This window comes from Capsicum annuum, chromosome 1 (assembly GCF_002878395.1).
Source record: "Capsicum annuum cultivar UCD-10X-F1 chromosome 1, UCD10Xv1.1, whole genome shotgun sequence".
Classification (NCBI taxonomy): domain Eukaryota; kingdom Viridiplantae; phylum Streptophyta; class Magnoliopsida; order Solanales; family Solanaceae; genus Capsicum; species Capsicum annuum.
Window position 1 is genome coordinate 152,528,058 of NC_061111.1, and position 19,851 is coordinate 152,547,908.

The window sequence follows — 19,851 nt, forward strand, 5'->3', positions numbered from 1 at the left end:
GCCCATTATGAGAAGGCCAACTTGGTTCGGCACTGTGGGCTTTTGTCGAGAGCTAATCGTGAGGGCACCCTAACTATAAATTAGAGAGATTCAAAAATAGAAGGACAAAAAAATTTAGAGTTGGTTCATGGGATTTTGAACTTTGAAGGAGGTCTGGATGAAGAACCAAGAAAGCACCCTACCAATTGAAGTATGTTGTTTATGATAATCTGAACTAATAACAATTAATTTATGTTAGCCTTAATGTTACCATCCTACATTTTCTTAGAATTCACCATTCACTCCTAAATCTATCGAAGTGTGTCCACCACTCGTAATTCATTTATTTTGTATAAATATATATGATTATATATGTATCAGTTTCTTGCATGTGTGTTCCGTTCAAGTAATATGTACAATATAAATTATACTAAGATTAAAGTGTAGCAAGTAACATAAAATTTAAGGTGAAAAAATACAATTTGAAAAGTATAATGAATAACGTAAAATTTAAGGTGAAAAAATATAATCTAAAACTAATGAGCGATTAATTGTTGAGCGCTAAGTGGTTAGACATTATCTAGACCTAGAAAGTTGAACAACTAAATAACACTTATGGCTCTCCATTGAGCACAATATATTGAAGTTGAGAGCACAATACATTGAAGGTTGTAAGTTGCGTTCGAGGGTGGGGGCAAGAAGATTTATTGTCTATTGTTAGTATTTACGGTAGAATCAGGCGAGCGACTTTAGTGGCGGTGGTTTATCCTGCGGCTAATGACTGTGATTCAAATCCGCTTATATCCAACTCATGATAGCACCCAATTTTTCCGTGCAATTTATGTGTTCATCTTCAGTTGATTATAACCACACACTCCTATTTTTGTGAGTTAATAGGAAAAATGAGCAACTTTAACTTACCATACGTATGAATTTAGCGTAAAGCGTTGAAATTTTACTAATTTAATGATGCAATAATTCTAGTAACTAAATTAAAAGCAATGTAACACTAAATTAAGTTTTCAGTTTCCAAATTCATTTGTAGCATCTTTCAGAATTACTATTATTAGTGGATGAAACATAATGAAGAGAGTTTATATTAAAATTAATAAAATACATCTTTTCATGCAAAATTTCATATCATTTTCACTTGAACTATAATATGAGATATTGCTTAAATTAATTCAACTGCATCCAAATGTCAGAGGACAACAAATACCAAGTTTCTATTACGTACCTCATTAGATAACAGCTAACATTATGATAAGACACTGCCAAGTGCAAAGAATTATATTGCTAAAATAATAAAAGAAAAAGGAACTAACCACAAAGAAAGTTCCTCTTTTACATTACTCCATTGAACCCTACAAAAAAGGAGGGGGGAAAAAAAGAAGAAACGAAAGAGGAAAAGATCAAAGTTTTTTCTGCTTTTCCTCTCCACTCTGTTTGTGCTCGCACTATAGCTCAAGGAAATTAACAAGACCAAAAAGAAAACGGCAATATCCAATATATTTCGCGTGCAACTTTCTCCATGCTAGAGGTGGAGGTATGACCACCCCCCTAAGACTTTCATGCTGCTTTGAAGGTTTTTGATAAAACCTGATAGTATTCTATTTGCTGCATCCAACCCAAAAAGTAAACACGGAAGCAGTATAGTAAGAGACCATGATACGGTTTAACATATAATCATAAATAAATTCCTTAACTGTAAATGATAGCAGGTCAAGGATTCAGATGTACCTTGTCGGAGACAGAAGGAGAAATTTTCTCCAAAGCGCGTTTAAAATGCGACTCCGTAATAATCGGTGATGAGTCACCACAACTTGTATCCATGGCTATCAATTTATCTTCAAGTGCAATCATTGCAGCTTCATTCATCTGCACATTTAAGCAATTAGTAAAAAAGACAGTAAAGGGAACACACCTTTGATAAATTACCAACCATGAAACAAAGTTATGACACAAGTTCCATCATTTTCAGGTTTTTCCTTTTGGGGGAGGGGTAAGGAAGGGGGGGGAGGGGGAAGGAAGGGGGGGGGGGGAAGGGGGGGGGCAGTAAAGGCAGGTAAAACAAGAGGGTTAACACAAAAGAATTAACAAACCAGTGCTGCTAGGTCTGCTCCACTAAAATTTTTACAGGCATCATCTCTTCCCATGGTCATCAAGTCGACACTAGCATCTATAGGTTTTTTTTGGCCAAGAGCTATTAGAATTAGTCCACGTTCATCTGGACTAGGTAGAGGGACATATAGGAGTCTCCCTAACCTCCCAGGTCGAAGAATGGCTCGGTCCATGACTTCAGGCCTGCAAATATGATAGTAAGAATAAGAACCAATATAGGATGTGAATCATTTACTTCCAATCTTCAACCACAGACACAATTAACCAGAAGAACGAAAAATACCTATTTGTGGCACCAATCACATAAACACCTTTTCTCTGATCAGCACCGTCTAGTTCTATAAGTAGCTGCAATAATTACAGAAGTTTCACATTTGCAAAGGTTAAGAAGAATAAAATGTCAGCTTTTGTCAAGAAAATATGCCCAATCATACAGACCTGATTCAAAAGCCTTTCAACGACCCAACCTCCTTCCTTCCCACGCTTAGTTGTCAATGCATCCATCTGTAAGAATATGAAAAAATAAAAACAGATGTAAAAGAGTAGGGAAAAGAAGGTTGGCAATCATGTGTTTTTCTCAAAAGTTAACATTTTCTTTTTCTATAATTATTTTTTAGTGTGTAATAAAACCATCACCACAAAACTTCACACTCATATCTGAACACTGTATTATGAATTAAACTTTGTGGCAAGCATCTTATAAGTGAACTAGAATTACGACAGTTTCCATTTTTGTCACATTCTATTATTAATCTGGGTACTGAAGCAACACTGCAAGACATTTTCTCATATCTGAACATACTGTACTATGTATTAGACTATGTAGCAGGAATCTTTCAGGTGCACGTAAATTTTCTAAGGAAATAAAAATGACTAAAAGCTTCTGCGGTACTTTTGAAAGTGGATGGACTCAGGCTATTAGACAGAACTAAGTGTGTTTAAGTTGGAAAGAGTGACAAGCACCTCATCGAAGAATAGAATGCACGGAGCACATGTCCTGGCACGGGTAAATAATGTCCGAATAGCTAACTCACTTTCACCAACATACTTGTTCAGAATTTCAGGTCCCTGGATGGAGATCAGCAAATGAGAAAACATGTCATGCCTCAGTCGGGCAAAACATTAGAAAAGGCAATATTAGGAAAATAAAAATTTGCAGGAACCTTAATGTGTATAAAATTTGCTCCAGCTTCATTAGCAACAGCCTTGGCAATTAATGTTTTACCACATCCTGGGGGACCATAAAGCAAGAATCCTGTTTCCAAGTCCACTCCAAACCCCTGAAATATGAAATAAACTTTTAGACGTTTTATACTAGTTGTACATAAGAAAAAATTAACAAACAATTTGAGGTTAAGGCGCTAAAAAGCCAGCACATAACTACTCCTAACTTGGACTTTTGCAATCATCAACTGATAGTTTACTAAACTTGTAACACGAAGGATGCTTGCTAAAGGAAATGCATGAATTTCACCACCAAAGGGAAAGCATTTAGTTAACCCTCCCAACCTAGTAGCAGTGTTCTCAATGGACATAAGTCCCATCGGACACTTGCAACTCCAGTTGTGACAAAGTTGGATGCATTGGTAGGACCAAGGACACAATTATATAATTAAGAGAGTACAAGTGATCACACCAAAAAGAACACATAGTCTTCCAGCACATTAAGTTGCCCAGGAGGGTGGAGAAGATGATGATTTGTAATACACTCTGGTATTCCATGCCATAGAGAAGTTCAATAAAAATGGCAACAAAATTTCTCCTCAAGACCTCAACATTGATCATTTAAAGATCCTCTGGAACAGAATAAGCCCAAAGAAGGAAGATGGACAAAATAAATAAATAAAAGTACCCAACATGAGATAAAGTGAAAGGAAAAAGCATAACATAAGGATGTCTTAAATATAGTATTTATATCGGAATATTCAATATAATTTAAGAGACTTACTGACCATGTAATCTTTAGGATTCTTTATACGCCTGACAATGTAACGATCAAAGTCATGTCTTAACGAATGAAGGCCTCCAACATCTTCCCACTTTACATTTGGGATATCAGAGAAACCTTCTCTTCTAGATGAGGGTTGAACCAATTTAGCTGCTTCCTGCATATTATCAAATGCTTATTAGCAGGCTATATGAAACAGATTGTTTCAGATTTTACATAGAAGAAAATCCCATATCCAGAAAGAGAGTGTCAGACACTAGATCACTAAAAAATATTAATTTATATTAAACACGACAAACTTAATCTCCTTTTTCGATGAAAGCGGTGTTGGAGCCAACTTCATGTACCTGATTAGTTCACTGTTCACCTGCTAAGTTGCTCAGACTCGTGTGCAGGTATCCGATATGGATGCAGATCCGAGAGTCCGATTTGGCAAAGTCAAAATTTTAAGATTTGGGGGTTAAGGATCCAGATATGGATACGGGTGTTGCGATTCAGCTTACAGAATTCAAAATTATAAAAATAGAGCTATAAACATGATTCTAAATTTTGAGAGATGTGTGGTAGAATTCAATCATTCATTCTCCTAGATGGGCGTTAAAAGAACATATATTAATTGTCAAAAAATCAACATGCTAATGACTGATTTTGAAATTATCCCTCTTTTCAGAGAAAGAAAACATTTATAAATAGCAAATATTGACCAAGAGGAAAAGTTGAAAAGGATTGAAAGTATGCCATCTTTTAAATTTGTTTTATCGTTTATTTGTAGAAATCAAAATCTCAATTCTCCCCCAAATTTGTCAATGGACTCTAGTCAAAGTATCCAATGTGGGTTGACCGAATGCCACACGAATCCTGCACCCTTGTCATGTCGACACGGGTTCAGCAGCAACAAAGAAGAGTCTGCACAACTTAGATTACCTGCTACTTCCACAAAAAAGTTCCAGGGTAACTCCATAAACCAGAGACTCAGAAAATGGGAAGAAATCAACCAACCTTTTTGTGCCTTTGTTGGATTTTGAACCCTGCTCATGACTGCTGGGTTATATCCTTGATCGCCTTACTCGTAAACGTATTATTTAATTCTCTTAACACATATAGATTTCATATGATAATGCTCTTAAAGGATGATGTGTGCCCTCCTCTTTACACTGCCAAACTTGATCTTGAATTTTTCAGTCTAAAAGGACGGTGCAATCACCCTTTAAGAACATTACCAGTGAAGCTTATAAACATTAGAAGACTTAAAAACACAGGTAATGCAATTTATGATAGATATTAAACTATGAAACTCAAAACCAACCACTACACTTCTGAGAGAGTAGAAAAGGTGATTTTTGACTATGCATGTAAATGAAAAAACATGGTTTATCTGTAGTTTCAATGACAGGATATAAAAATCAAATGCCAATTACATACGACAATTTAGGGTCACGAGTCGCAACCTTTAGGTAAATCAAAATTCTCTGCATCATACCTCAAAATCAGCCATATTAATGCTGAGATTTTCCATCTCTTCAGGTGACCATGGCTTTCTCCACCATTCTTCGGCATCTTCACCATCTGCCAGTTCTCCTAAAAGCTCAACCTTCCTCACGTCTATTACCCTTTTCATTGCCAAGTTACCTGCCTTGTTAGTTAGAGTAGCCAAGTCAGCTCCGACAAATCCTGGGGTTGAGCTAGCTATCTTCATGAGATCAAATGCACCTTCAACTCTTAGGTTACGTGTAAGCACAGACAAAATTTGCGCCCTTGCATTTTCATCAGGAATACCCAAGGCAATTTCACGGTCAAATCGTCCAGGCCTCCTCAATGCTGGATCAATAGCATCAGGTCTATTTGTGGCCCCAATTACTAGGACATAGCCAGGTCCACGATTAGATCCGTCTGATTTTGCTTCACTATTTCTTTTATCAGAAGGTAAAGCACTTTCCTCTGCATCATCGGGTTTTACAACTCTATGTGACTCATCCATGCACGTCATCAGCTGTGTTACAATGCGCCGCTCCATTTCTCTCTGTAAATTTTCTCTTTTGGAAGCAATTGCATCAATCTCATCAATAAACACAATAGAAGGTGCCGTTCGGTATGCCTTCGAGAACAGTTCCCTTATGTTCTCTTCTGATGCACCTGAAATTGAGAACTAGCCAATTAAAATGCCCTTAGGTTGACAGCAATAAGAAAACGCACACCCACTCCTCAGAACACTCGAGACTGTCATAATACTGAATGATGCACCATGATTGCTGTTAAAATAGCAGGCTTATGGATCCCCAAGAATATACTCCAAAGTGGACATTGGGAGCATATTCATTTTCTAAGGGGGAACAAACTTCAAATATGCCCAGTGTAAACAGTAACAACAACAACATGCCCAGTGTAATCTCACAAAGTGGGGTAGGGTAGGTGCACACAGACCTTACCCCTACCCTATAGGTAGAGAGGCTGTTACCGATAGGCCCTCGGCTCGATGATACACAGACAAAAGCTAATAGATGATAGTGACGTGAAACAAAATCAAATATCAAACAGTCCGCTTCGCCTGTAATTCCTGAGACCAATTCTATGATAAATTATGCTAGCAAACACACAAAATCATGACGCGAACAATCAAAAAGAACAAAGAATCAGTTTCACCTGAAACTCCAGATACCAACTCAGTAGCTGAAAGTTTGTAAAATGGAACACGAGTCTCATTAGCAATAGCATGAGCTAGCTTTGTTTTGCCACAGCCAGGCGGACCGTGGAAGAGTATCCCTGATATTGGCCTAACTCCAAGATGCTTAGTCAACTGAGGATGATACAATGGAACAATTACCTCCATTTTCAATTCCTCCAGTACTCCATCCATTCCTCCTAAATCCTTAAACCTTGGTCCATCCACATTCCCTTCACTATGCCCAAACTTTTCCCCTTCTCGAACCTCTCCTCCTCCTCCTCCTAAACCCCTAGTAGCTCCGTTTCTTCGATGTCCTCCTTTCCACATATCAATCTTCTTCCTCTTTTCATCATTATTCTCGTGAACCACTTCGTACTCAATTTTTTTCGACTTTAAAGGAGAATTATTCGTATTATTCGCCTGTTGATTGTACGTATGTCGAAGCATAGACTTCATTAAATCAGGTTTTTCTTCCAATTTCTCTCCATAAATAGCATCGGAAGATGAAGTATATGCGCCTTCATCATCATCATCATCACTTTCCGAGGTACTAGCAAGAGTAGTCGACGATGAGCCCTCCCCTTCCTGCTTCTTTTTCTGGCTATTCATTACGTGTTTCTTCTCAAGTAGAAGCAAACGCTGCTCGCTGTCTTCTCTTTTAGGTTTCTTTTTCGGAGGCGTTACTTCTTCTGTTACAGTTCGGAGCTGGAGAACTTCCTGGACGCGCTTCGTAAACGGCTGTAACTTTTCACGGGAATATTTGTGATAAGATGAACGGAGATGGTCGACGAGATCTTCTACAGAGAGGTAATTGTTCTTACTAGACTCAATGTGACGGCGAAGCTCTTTATCGAACGACGATGAAAGTGGCCTCCTTCCGCCACTGCCGCCGCTGCGTCCTCCCCTTCTCATCCCGCCGATGTTACGGCTAAATTTTACGATTTGGCTAATAGAGGTTTAGTTCTTTCATTGGGGTTTTAGTTCAACGAAAATGGACCAAACAATTTTCTGTTTTAGATTAATTTTTATTTTCTGATGTTTTCAGCTTTTTTCAATCATTTATGAAAACATCAAATTTAAGTCTCTATTTTAGAAAATTAGTTAAAAAAAAATTATTATATTTTGAGGTCAAATTTATACTCTTTGTCATACTGTAGGTCAGATTTACCCTATGCTTTGAAAAATTGATTAAATATACTTTTAATTATATTTTGAAGTTAAATTTATCTTCGATGTCATACTTTAGGAACAAACTTATTATCGTTGTTAAGAAACTTTTTATATGCTCAATTTTTTTTAAAAAAATATTTTAATCTAACTCGTCTGATTCGACTCAAGCCACAAAAAGACACAAAATAAATATAATTCTCTGTCAATTCTGTTGGTCGAATTCTTTTGATGAACAAATATACTTTGCTTTCAATGAACAAAAAGTAAAATGAACAACCTACCAGTGTTACACGTTAAAAGAGAAGTATATTTGATTCTTAAAAAAATTCGACCAACAGATATGAAAGAGAGTTGTATTTATTTTATGTCTTTTTTGTGGTTCAAGTCGAATCGGGCGAATTAGATTAAGATGTGTTTTATTTTTTAAAAATTAGTCATTTGACATTATTGGATTTTTCTGTTAAAAGACCGAGTGTAAATTTGACCTCAAAACATGACCTCAAAGATGAATTTAATTCTAAAGGATGACGAAAATTATATTTAGTCAATTTTTCAAAGTAAATGAGGAAACTTGGCTACAAAATATGACAACAATGATAAATTTAACTCAAAATTATGGTAAAGGATATATTTGATCAATTTTTCAAAATAAAAAGGTAAATTTGATCCTCCCTCCACTCCACCCCCACCCACAAAAAAAAACATAACATATAATTTATAAACGTCCGTTAATTTTGTCTTAACTCACATTTGCACCCTTCAATTTTGAATGTACATAAATCAACATTTAAACTTGTATAATATTAAACAAATAAATATTTATTTTTGTGAGCCACGGACGCTTGCTGCTAAAATTTACGATTTTGCTAATGGTGGTTTAATTCTTTCCTTTAGGGATCATTTATTTGAAAAACAAGTTATCTTAGGATTATTAATCTCAAAATTAGTTATTCTGAGATTAGTTATCCCACCTTTAAGCAGGGATAAGAAAAATACTACAATCTCGAGATAATTAATCTCAGAATGAGTTATCCCATGCATTTTGTTTCAACCAAATATGGAATAGGCTCTTCTTGTAAATTAATTTCAAAATTAGTTATTCTTATCCCTCTTACCAAACAACCCCTTTGTCCCACCTTTTAGATGCTTGTCTAATTTGATTTTGCTCCGGCCTTATTGCTCTTAAATGTTTTTAAGAGCTTGAAGTTGAATTTTCTTTACATGTCATATAATTGATTTGTCCAAGCATCTAATTAAGGAGAAAACTAAAGACTATTAACTTTTATTCCTTCACTAATATAAAACAACTGAGCTCAAGAGGGTTGATTTCCTCGACTGATGATAAGATGACTTTATCATTGTCAAGTTATTGATCCAAAATATAGAAGAAGGTCATGTATAAAAAGAGCATCTGCAATTTGTTGTTTAGGTGATGGTTTACTTTTTTTATTAATTATTATTAGACATTTGAATTAAGTAATATCAAGTCAAAGAATTGTAAACTTTATATAGTTCACAAAATTAACAACTTTAATAAATTTCATATTGATTAGATCTTTCATTTGAGCTATGTTTTATTTTTGTAAACTTTTCTTTTGATTAGTAGCACTAGCAATTGTGCATTCAATGCTACGTTAATAAATTAAAAATGACTTTAGCTTGTTAGATTAAGCATTGATTTGTGTAGTTGTCGGGGAGTTATGGAAGAGGATAAAAAGGAAAGGTATGTGATAATATTTCCTTTGCTACTTATCAATTGTGAATAATTTATTAGTGTACGAATTTCATATGATGAAAAGATCATCTTTTAATTGACCTGAAATGGCAGTAAGTTAGAGAGCAACATTTCCATGCTAAATTATAAAATAGTATGTTAGTAATTTGAAATGAAGGAAGATGACTCAATGGATCCATATTGATCGAAATAGATACCCCAGTGCATCTCTTAGAATTGATTATTATACATGCTCGATTATAATTTTTTATTTGGGAGATAAAAATAGATGGAAGAGGTAACACCGTATGTAGAGATACTAGATACTGATAAATATAAGTTTGTGTTTTTTTTATACTTGACAAAATGGGATCTTTTGCCGTAATTCATTAAATTGTAACAATAATTTTGTGGAAGTCGCAGGTCGATATTAAATAGTGACATTCTGAAGTGATTTATCACATTTCAGTTGATTGAAAATCGTTAAAGAAAAAGAAAAACTCTGGATGTGCTATCAGCCGCAAGTTTTTAATAATGTGAGGATGACACCAAGATTATTGTCATTGAATCATGAAAATTATCATGTCTGAACTAGAAATTTAGTATTAGAAAAAAGAAATGTCTCTCATGCATTTTTATATCATTCTTATTTATTTTTTAGTAATATGTCTTGAAATACCCACTGAAGTTATTAAAAATCCCATAATGCTTAAATATATCGAAATATTGTTTAAGAATGTCAAAATACTAGCCACTACAAACTGTAAATGTTGAGCCCGTCTAGTAATTTATAAACAAGTCCGTTAACTTTGTCTTAACTTACATTTGCACCCTTTAATTTTGAATGTACATAAATAAGCATTTAAACTTGTATAATATTAAACAAATAAATATTTATTTTTGTGAGCCGCGGACGCTTGATGCTAAAATTTACGATTTTGCTAATAGTGGTTTAATTCTTTCCTTTAGGGGTCATTTGTTTGAAAAACAAGTTATCCCAGGATTATTAATCTCGAAATTAACTATTCTGAAATTAGTTATCCCACCTTTAAGCAGGGATAAGAAAAATACTACAATCTCGAGATAATTAATCTCAGAATGAGTTATCCCATGCATTTTGTCCCAACCAAATATGGAATAGGCTCTTCTTGTAAATTAATTCCAAAATTAGTTTTTCTTATACCTCCTACCAAACTACTCCGTGGAATTTTAGGTCCCTGCCCAGTGCCTCCACCCCACAACAAAAAGAAATGGGCCAAATAATTTTCTTCCATCTTCCTTTTTTTTCTTTAGATTTTTATGTTTCTTATATTTTAAGCTTTTTCTAATTTATTTTACTATAAAAAAAAGGTATACTAAGGGCTCATTTGGTACAAGCGATAAGGAATAACTAATTTTGTGAGAATAAGCTTATCATATGTTTGATTGAGATAAAATGTATGGGATAACTCATCCCGAGTTAATTATCTTGAGATTGTAGTGTTATTGTTATTCACCTCGATGGTAGTAACTAATCCTGTGCTAATTAATCCCTAAAAACCTTGTTTCCCAATCAAATGTCCCCTAAGTAGGTTTGTTTTTTTGACATGGCTCATGGGTTATGTGTTTATTATTATATGCAATAACAAAAATTTCACCAAGTATATGAAAGAATATGGCGGAATCTATCATCTAAAGTTGCCACCAACTAACTAGGTCTTGTTTATTCCCATGCAGGGCCTCGCTGGGTCATTTTGATATTTTTTGTTAATTTAGTATATTGTGTGTGTTACACCCATTCTCAGTGTGTGAAGAGCATTTTTCAAAGAATAAAAAAATCCTTCTTCATCTTCACTCTTTGTCCCTACCACCTACTCCACCTTCCACCATGAAAATCTTGATGGAAAACCTTATAAAACATAGAATAACAAGGTTTTAAAAACCATCATATAGATTTTGAATTTTTTTATAAGAACGTGAAAGAGCAAGCACACAAAAAATTGAAATAAAAATGAAGGAAAAATCTTGGTATCTCTGTTAGAACGTCGCAAGAAAATTACTATCGGCAAAATAGTCCTCCAAACCTAATCTATAGTAAAAAAAAAATATAATGAAAATCTCATAAAAAACAACCACAAAAAATGAAAGAATAACAAAGAGATGGGGATCGTTCAGAAGGGACAATACCGCCGAGAAAAAAGGTAGAATGAGAAAAAGTGGTTCAAAATGAATAAAGTTGCCAGAAAGAAGGGTCGGGATGAGATAAGTTGGATTGAGTGTAGAATTGTAACACCCCAAAAGTCTCTAAGATTCTATCTCAGACTTAGAAGAAACTAACAAAAAATTAGCTTTTATCGCAAGACGACTCATTGAACAAGCCATACGATGAGTCCATAAATCTTGGGTTGATTCGTGGTAAGCAGCCCAACTACCAGTCAAGTCTTAGTGCTTACGACTCAAACCATGAGTTGTGGTCAATTAGTACGAATGGTGAGGTGATCAGTCTTGAGCAACAAATCAAAAGTCATGAAATATGAAAAATTGCTCTCAGTAGCACGACTCCAAGCCACGGGTCATGGTATGTCAGTAAGAGTCCTAAAGTTACTTGTACTGATAAGAAATCAAAGGGACCATATTTTTTTTCCGTAGGACATAAGTCCTTGTCGTGACTCGTAGGTAGACTCCACGAGTTGTGAGATTGAAATCGTACCTCAACCCATAAGTCCAACCCAGGAGCCATAAGTCATAGAATGACTCATAGATTCAGAGTACGATTCGTACCCTGAGCCCGTAATGACTGAACCAAAAAAATTAATTACACTTAAAAAGGATATTTTCATATGTTTTCTATTTCTTACACCTATATTTCGTCATGTTAAAGTCTTTTAGGAAATGATTAAAGGAGCTTAGTTGAGTTCTTTTTCCTATTCTCTACTCATAAACACTTAGAAATTTCAGAAAAGAGCAATTTAAACTCTCTCAAGATAGAAAACCTAAGGTTCTTCTTAAGTTCAAACTTTCAAGTTTTGTTGCGAGAATTCTCCAACTCAGGTATGTGGGGTTTCAGCAATGGGTATTCTTTCACCCCTACATCCCAAATACTCAATAAATTTCAGTGTCTCTATGATTTGCGGTTTAGGATTCATACCCAAGCTACGGTTTCTCTTAAATTTCTATCTTTTTATGATCCCTATGTAGTTCTAATATATTTTTCGTAATTTTACATACAATATGACATTATCCCATGAAAATTGAATACTATCATGATTTCAAGTAAATTTCACAGATTTCAGTTATGCATACTAAGAATATTTCAAACGATTAAAGTTTTATTATAAACCACCATGATTAGTTTTCAGTACATAGACTTTCAGACTGATTAGGTTTTGACCCGATTCTTAAAACATCAAATTTTAACGACTTATTAGGATAGTAGTAGCTTAAGATCTGTAGTATCTAGCATCAAATACTAGGGCCTCAGGTTCACCCAAAGTTTTAGAATTACGTGTCACTATAGGTATATTTAGCCCTCTTAATTTGGATATCAGTTTAGTAGTCACATCAACTATCCTTTATACTTTGACAAGGTATATTAAGTTCTCTCTATGGGGCATATATATATTGGACTCTACATTAGCTTACGTGATTTATGTCGGTTAATAGATTCTGCCACAAACTCAGATTCAGTATAGTTGTGCACGACCGTCAATCTAGTTTTACTTGTATTATTTTGTCGCTTTTTAGAGTAGCTTCATGTATTAGTATTTATACAAGTCATTATTGGGTCATTACAACTCAACTTTGTGCACTCAGTTTGCATTCAGCACAATATATCAGCATTTTTAACACGTTCAGGTTATTTGTATCTTGCATATTTCATATTCTCAGTAAACCTAAAGTACTAATTGCATATTTTCTTTTGTTTTGTATCTCCTTTTGATACAGGTTCAAACTCTCAATCTCAACATTGTGTTTATTACATTCCAGTATTGCTTCAACAACTACTAATTGTGAGTCTTTATCATTCAAAGATGAGAGATCATGATTATTTTATTTCAATATTAGTATTTAAAGTTGGTTGGGGACTTATCCCAGCAACTCGTCAGTAGTAAAGACTCTTCAGACATAGAGTCAAAGTTTCAGGTTTTCAGTTCATTTCAGACTTAATATTTATTTTAGATTTTTTCTTAGATTATTTCATATCATATATTCAGATTTAGTTTAGCTTCCGCATAGTTACTCAACTGGTTCAGTTTATTTAGTATTATGCCATGTCATGAGTTATTTTGGGATTACTTGTGATTCTAAGCACCGTGTTACGCTCAGAGTGTAGACTCGGGTCGTGACAAGAATATAGATAATTTTTATTTATTTTTATTGAAAATTAGTTTTTTCTTTTTTTCTTTTCTTATGATTTATTTTAAAATTATTATTGTACAATCAACTACCACTCGTTTCATTTTAATTAGTTACCATGCCCGTCATTTCTGAGTGTATTACACATACTTTGTAATTCAGCTAATTGTAAAAAAAATATTAAAATTACAAACAGGGCCTACTCGAGATGTTAAAATGAACAAGACTTAGTTGAAGTGTTTAAGTGAAAAGTGATACCAACTTTAAAGGGGTGCCGATAGATTCCGACAAAAAATAATAACTTATTCGATATAATCCCATAAGTTAGATCTGAAAAAAAGAGTAGATCTTATCCCTACCTTTATCAAATAGAAAGGTTGTTTTCTGTAAGTGTCAAGAATTTCAAACCCTTTCACTTCTCGATTTCAAGTCAATGAACTGAAAACTAGGGGTCTATTAGTGGGGAGAAAATAATATTGAATAGGTGGACGGATGATCCGTCGATGCATGGCAATGAACGATTACAACAGTCCTATAAAAAGCATCCAATAAAACCTTCAGACATGAATGGTAATGCCATTCAGTTCGATAAGGTTCCAAAATTGATACTCTAGGTCGTCTAGTTCAGAAGATACAAGGCCAAACACTGAACTACAACTGTGGACGATGCAATTTTGAAGATTTAAATTCGTACAAAATTTGAATTATATTAAATTCAAAATATATTAGTCCCAAATAAATATTGCGGATTAATATAATTGAATTAATTATTTGAGTCCAAGCATATATGGATTTAATTAAAGTTTATTTTTTATTGGGCTATCCCATTGATTTGGGCTACAATTGATGAGCACAAGATATTGTCATATTCTACAGGCCCAAATAAACGTCACGTGTCAAATGACGTGGCATGCCAAGTCAAGTGAAGGAGCCAATAGGACCATACCAAATGTCAAAATAATGCAGCAGACCTAATAAAATCAAAGCCCATAAAAGGCGCCACGTCACTTGAATTTGATTGGTCAAAGAAAGTCCATCTTCATCATGACTCTTCCTTTTCCACAACTATAAATAGGGGTCTCATAATTCAGAAAGAGGGACCTCAGAACTCTAACAAGTAGCAAGAGAAAGCTCGTAGATCAAACGCCGCAATTTCTCTAAAAAGCTCAAACATTCAAATCAAGTTCATCAAGATTCAAGACCATGACCGAAATATTCAAGAACTAGCTCCAAATCCCTTGAATTCAAGCACAAGTCAAGATCAAGTCTCTTAAATTAACAAATCAAGTTCAAATTCAAGATCAAACTTTAAGCCCTTGAATTTATATTTGAAAAGGCGAATCAGAGGATTCATAGAGATTTTAACACTCGCATTGAAATCAACAAATTAATTGTTGCAATATTTTTTTGTCTCGATTATTTATTTTTTAGCTTCAAAAATTTTATTGTCTAACAAATTATGGCACGCCCAGTGGGATAATCTCTACCCTTCATCTCAACTTTTCCAACTGCAAAGATTAACAACACTAAAATGACTTTCAATAAGGTCAACTCTCAATCAAATGTTTTTAAGGCTGTTGACTCAAAGTTCTCTGCTGAAGTAGAAAACATCCTGGGTGTTACTTTCATAAGTTTAGGAGCTGTCAGAAGAAGTAAGGCAGACTTACTAGGATAACAAACACATTCAGTGTCATCCGCACCAACTCCAATTTCTGGATCTTCAACCCCAAAAGGAAAGAAGTTCAATACAAGTGCTTCGGAAGGAGGAAAAAATGTAGAGAAATCTCTTAAGAAGACTCTAACTCTACTTGAGCATTGCAGTTCCAAATACTTTAGCGCAAAGAGCAATGGTTGTTCAAGCAACTCATCATCTCCGACTACACCGCATAAGTTGAGCACTTCAAATATCAACTTATGTAATAATTCATGCTACTCTCCAACATCTCCAGTGATTATGCAAGCGATGGTAACTGATGCCTCGTCTATGGAGGAGCAACTTGTAAATCTGGCAAAGGCAATTGATGGCCTAACCAAATATGTTCAGAATCAAGATACTCAAATTAATAAGATAGTGGATAGGGTGGAAGGTATGATAGACGGAGAGTCTAGCCATGCACCTGGAAAATCTCCAGAGGTTCATGAGACAAAAAATCCTGGAAACAAACACCACCGATTAAAGAGGTGCAAGTTTCTTCTGAGGGAATGATCCCAATTGGGCAATTGAGGGAATTCATTAAAGGGACCCTCACAGACAAGTATGATATTGTCGCTAAGTATTCCCTTGCTTATGCCAAGCCTTACACGGTAAGGATTGATAGCCTCAAAATGCCTGCCGACTATCAACCCCCCAAATTTCAACAATGTGAGGGCAAAGGAAACCCAAATCAACATGTAGCACACTTTGTTGAGACATGTAATAATGCTGGAACTTACGGTGACTATCTTGTCAAACAGTTTGTTCATTCCCTAAAGGGAAACGACTTTGATTGGTATACAGACCTTGAGCCTAATTCCATTGATAGCTGGGAGCAATTGGAGCACGAGTTCCTAAATCGCTTTTATAGCACAAGGCATACAGTTAGCATGGTAGAGCTCATGAATACTCAGCAAAAAAAGGATGAACCAGTCATTGACTTCATCAATCAATGAAGAAATACTAGCCTAAACTGCAAAGATAGGCTCCGCGAAGCTTCTGCAATAGAGATGTGCGTCCAAGAAATGCACTGGAAACTTCTCTACATCCTGCAAGGCATTAAGCCTAAATCCTTTGAAGAGCTAGCTACTCGTGCTCACGATATGGAGTTAAGCATGTCTTCTACTGGAAAAGGATCAACGCCTATCCATGACCCTTAAAGGGGAAAGGATAAGCAGGAACCCAAAAAATGGGGCAAGTTTGTCCCTAAAAATGACAAGAAGGAGTCCATGAATGTGAATGTATCTCCAGTGAAGGTCACCACAAAGGTGAGCAAGAAGCAAAGTATGAAGACGACTTCTGGAGCACGTCCAAATCAGAAAACTTTAAAGGAGATGTAAGAAAAGGAATATCCCTTCCTTGATTTTGATGTTGTTGAGATTTTTGATGAACTCCTTGAGCATAAGCTCATTGAACTCCCAGAGATGAGGCGTCCTAATGAAGCTGGGAGGACCAATGACCCTAATTATTGCAAATATCATAGGCTCATAAGTCACCATCTGGAAAAATGTTTTGTCTTTAAAGATAAAGTCATGCAACTGGTAAGAGAGAAGAAGATCTTATTCGATAATGAGACGACCAGTTCTCATCAAATATCCATCATATTTGGCTCGCTTGATCCAGTCTAAATATGTATCGAAGAGAATAATGAGGAAATATTAGAGCCTGACAGATCTTCAGTTGACGAAGATGAAGATGAAGGTTGGACTCTGGTGACCATGCGCAGACGCAGGAGGATGAGTCTGCGAAAGAAGTCATCCAAGAAGCCGACCAAAAGGAGAATGATGAAGAAATCAAAGAAATAGAAGTTGGTTGAACTCCCAAAGAAGACGAGGGTGACGGAGCTTCACCTTCAAAAACTTCGGTGTCCGGTGATTTTAGAGGAATTCTTACCGAATTTGTTTCGTGTAAAGACTGCCCAAGTCAACCTTGAGGTGTCTTATTTTAATACCGCCAAAGAGGGGGCAAAGTGTGAGAATATACCCATAAAAGTTCCTTCATCTTTCGAAAAACTTGCTGAAACTCTTGGCGAAGAGGAACACATGTGTGAATTTAGGGGTGTACATAAGTCGGGTTGGCTCAGTTTTTCATTAAAATATAACCAAACCAACAATGTCGGTTTTCTAAATCTATAAACCAAATCAAACCAATATACAATCGATTTTTTGATTTTTGTTTTAGTCGGGTTTTTTCGGTTTTCTCAGTTTTTTGGTTTTCTTGATTTTTTAGAATTATAATGTGATTGAAGAAAAAAATTAAAGGTTTTCACTAAAAATATTAAAAAAAAACAATGGTCATAGAGTAGTTTCAATTAAAATTAAGTTTGCAAATTACTAAGACGTCTAAACTACTATCTCTCAAAGTAATATTATGTGGACTACCTAGTGGTTCAATTTCTTAGTCATTAGTCACAATAGCTTATCTGAAAGTTTCCTCCACATAAAATGTGAGCATACAAAAGAATGAAGAATTGGAGACAACTTATTAAAAACTTAACTCCATAAAGTAATTAACTATAACATAATTCCATAAAAAAGAAAAAAGAGAAACAAACCTAAATCACAACTTGACGAACGAATGAACAAAATGTAAAGTGAAGCAATAAAGAGTTTTAGGTTTTTATATGGCAAAAATTCAAATATAGGTAACTTTTAGTCCATAATTACAAGACATGGTTAAAGTTTGCATAGTTACAAAACATAAATATACCTTAAATTCTTCTCTTTCTCGCCTCTCTCCTCTTTCAATTTTTTATAATTTCAAGAATTGTATATTTGTATATAAACTATGCAAAATGTATATGTACACACTCAATATAAATTCTGCAAACTATATATATACATATATATAGTTATTTAATATACACTATAATAATAAACAAACATTCAGATATACAATTGAAAAAAAATGTGCATATACAATTAACAACTTATACATATATGACTTATATAATTGACATATATGACTTATACATATACAACTTATTCAATTGACTTATACATACATGACTTATACAATTACATCATATATATTGTAGACACCCAATTTTTGCTCTCCGTGCCTAAAATTAACGTCTTCAGGCTTTTTGTTCGTTAAAGGGCACGAAGCATAATTTTCACATCTTTTTACAATTGTTTGATAAATTATTGATAATTATCCATTCTTTGGGATTTTAATCAATTTTTTGTCATATTTTTATTTTTTATAATTTATTAATAATTTTAGGATTTTTATCAATTCATTATCGTACTTAACATTTTACAATCACCCGCACACGTACACGACATGACGTTATATATATATATATACATTACAGTATTTTTAAATTAATTATATTTTAATAATTTTAATATTCTTTACATTTTTTTATTCAACATCTATATTTTACAGTCCGCAAATGTTGAGTCGAATCAATTATTTTTGTGTAGTATAATAATTTGATGTCTTATCACATCCGACAACGACTACACAATAATATCTTGTCACATCCGACAATGACCACTCATTGTTGTCTCGTCACATCTGACAACGACCACTCAATGACACTACCCTTTGGATAATTACTTTGTTCGTTGGTCAAAATGATGAAAATTCTTTGGCCAATAACTTAAGGACCTAAGGGTGTTCTATTATAAAAAGAGAGGACACCCCTTTATCCATTGAATAAAAGGGGTGCTCAATTTTTTGTATAAATAGGTGGTGGGAAGACACATTTTGAACACACATTTTTGTTCATTTTTTCCTCTATTTCAAAATACACATATATTTAGTTTTTACAACTCATAAACATTTTTCCTTTGCAAACCCACACACATATTCATAAATATACAAGCATATTTTATTTATTCCATTTTCCTATACAAAACACACACAAAAATATATATAAAAACACACAAACACACGCATATATAGAAAACAACCTCCATTTTTGTTTCATTTTTTACCATCAATAACAATGACACACATATAAATATATATACAGACGCCTACTACATAGTTTACATTTTTAAGCTTTCGTCTTCTCCTTAGATACCAACAGTTCATTCGATCTCACACGCCACTTCCACACGGTTTTCTTCCCCGAAATAGCCGCCCAACAATACCACCCCCCACGCTACAAGCTTTCCCTTTACGTCTCACCGCAAGCTCGCCGGAGGTGATGACTAGTGAGCATCGAATTTCTTCCCAAATCTGCCGCCATCAACCACTATAACAGCCGCTACCAACAC

General features: G+C 34.6%; 1 protein-coding gene across 1 annotated transcript; it reads right to left on the bottom strand.

Moving 5' to 3' along the window:
* Positions 1-1,258: 1,258 nt before the first annotated feature.
* Positions 1,259-7,762, bottom strand: LOC107839884 (cell division control protein 48 homolog C). Its single transcript, XM_016683538.2, has 10 exons — positions 6,689-7,762; positions 5,529-6,181; positions 4,053-4,205; positions 3,264-3,380; positions 3,064-3,168; positions 2,539-2,604; positions 2,384-2,448; positions 2,082-2,283; positions 1,720-1,857; positions 1,259-1,596 (listed from the first exon to the last, which is right to left on the bottom strand). The coding sequence occupies exons 1-10, from the start codon at positions 7,620-7,622 to the stop codon at positions 1,549-1,551; spliced, it is 2,481 nt and encodes an 826-aa protein (XP_016539024.2). The 5' UTR covers positions 7,623-7,762; the 3' UTR covers positions 1,259-1,548.
* Positions 7,763-19,851: the final 12,089 nt, after the last annotated feature.

Excerpts from the sequence above, each read along its gene's own strand:
- LOC107839884 (XM_016683538.2), bottom strand. The coding sequence starts at position 7,622 with ATGAGAAGGGGAGGACGCAGCGGCGGCAGTGGCGGAAGGAGGCCACTT. Across the intron at positions 4,206-5,528 it reads TTAATATGGCTGATTTTGAG|GAAGCAGCTAAATTGGTTCA; the intron begins GTATGATGCAGA and ends GATAATATGCAG. Across the intron at positions 2,449-2,538 it reads TTGAAAGGCTTTTGAATCAG|CTACTTATAGAACTAGACGG; the intron begins GTCTGTATGATT and ends TAATTATTGCAG.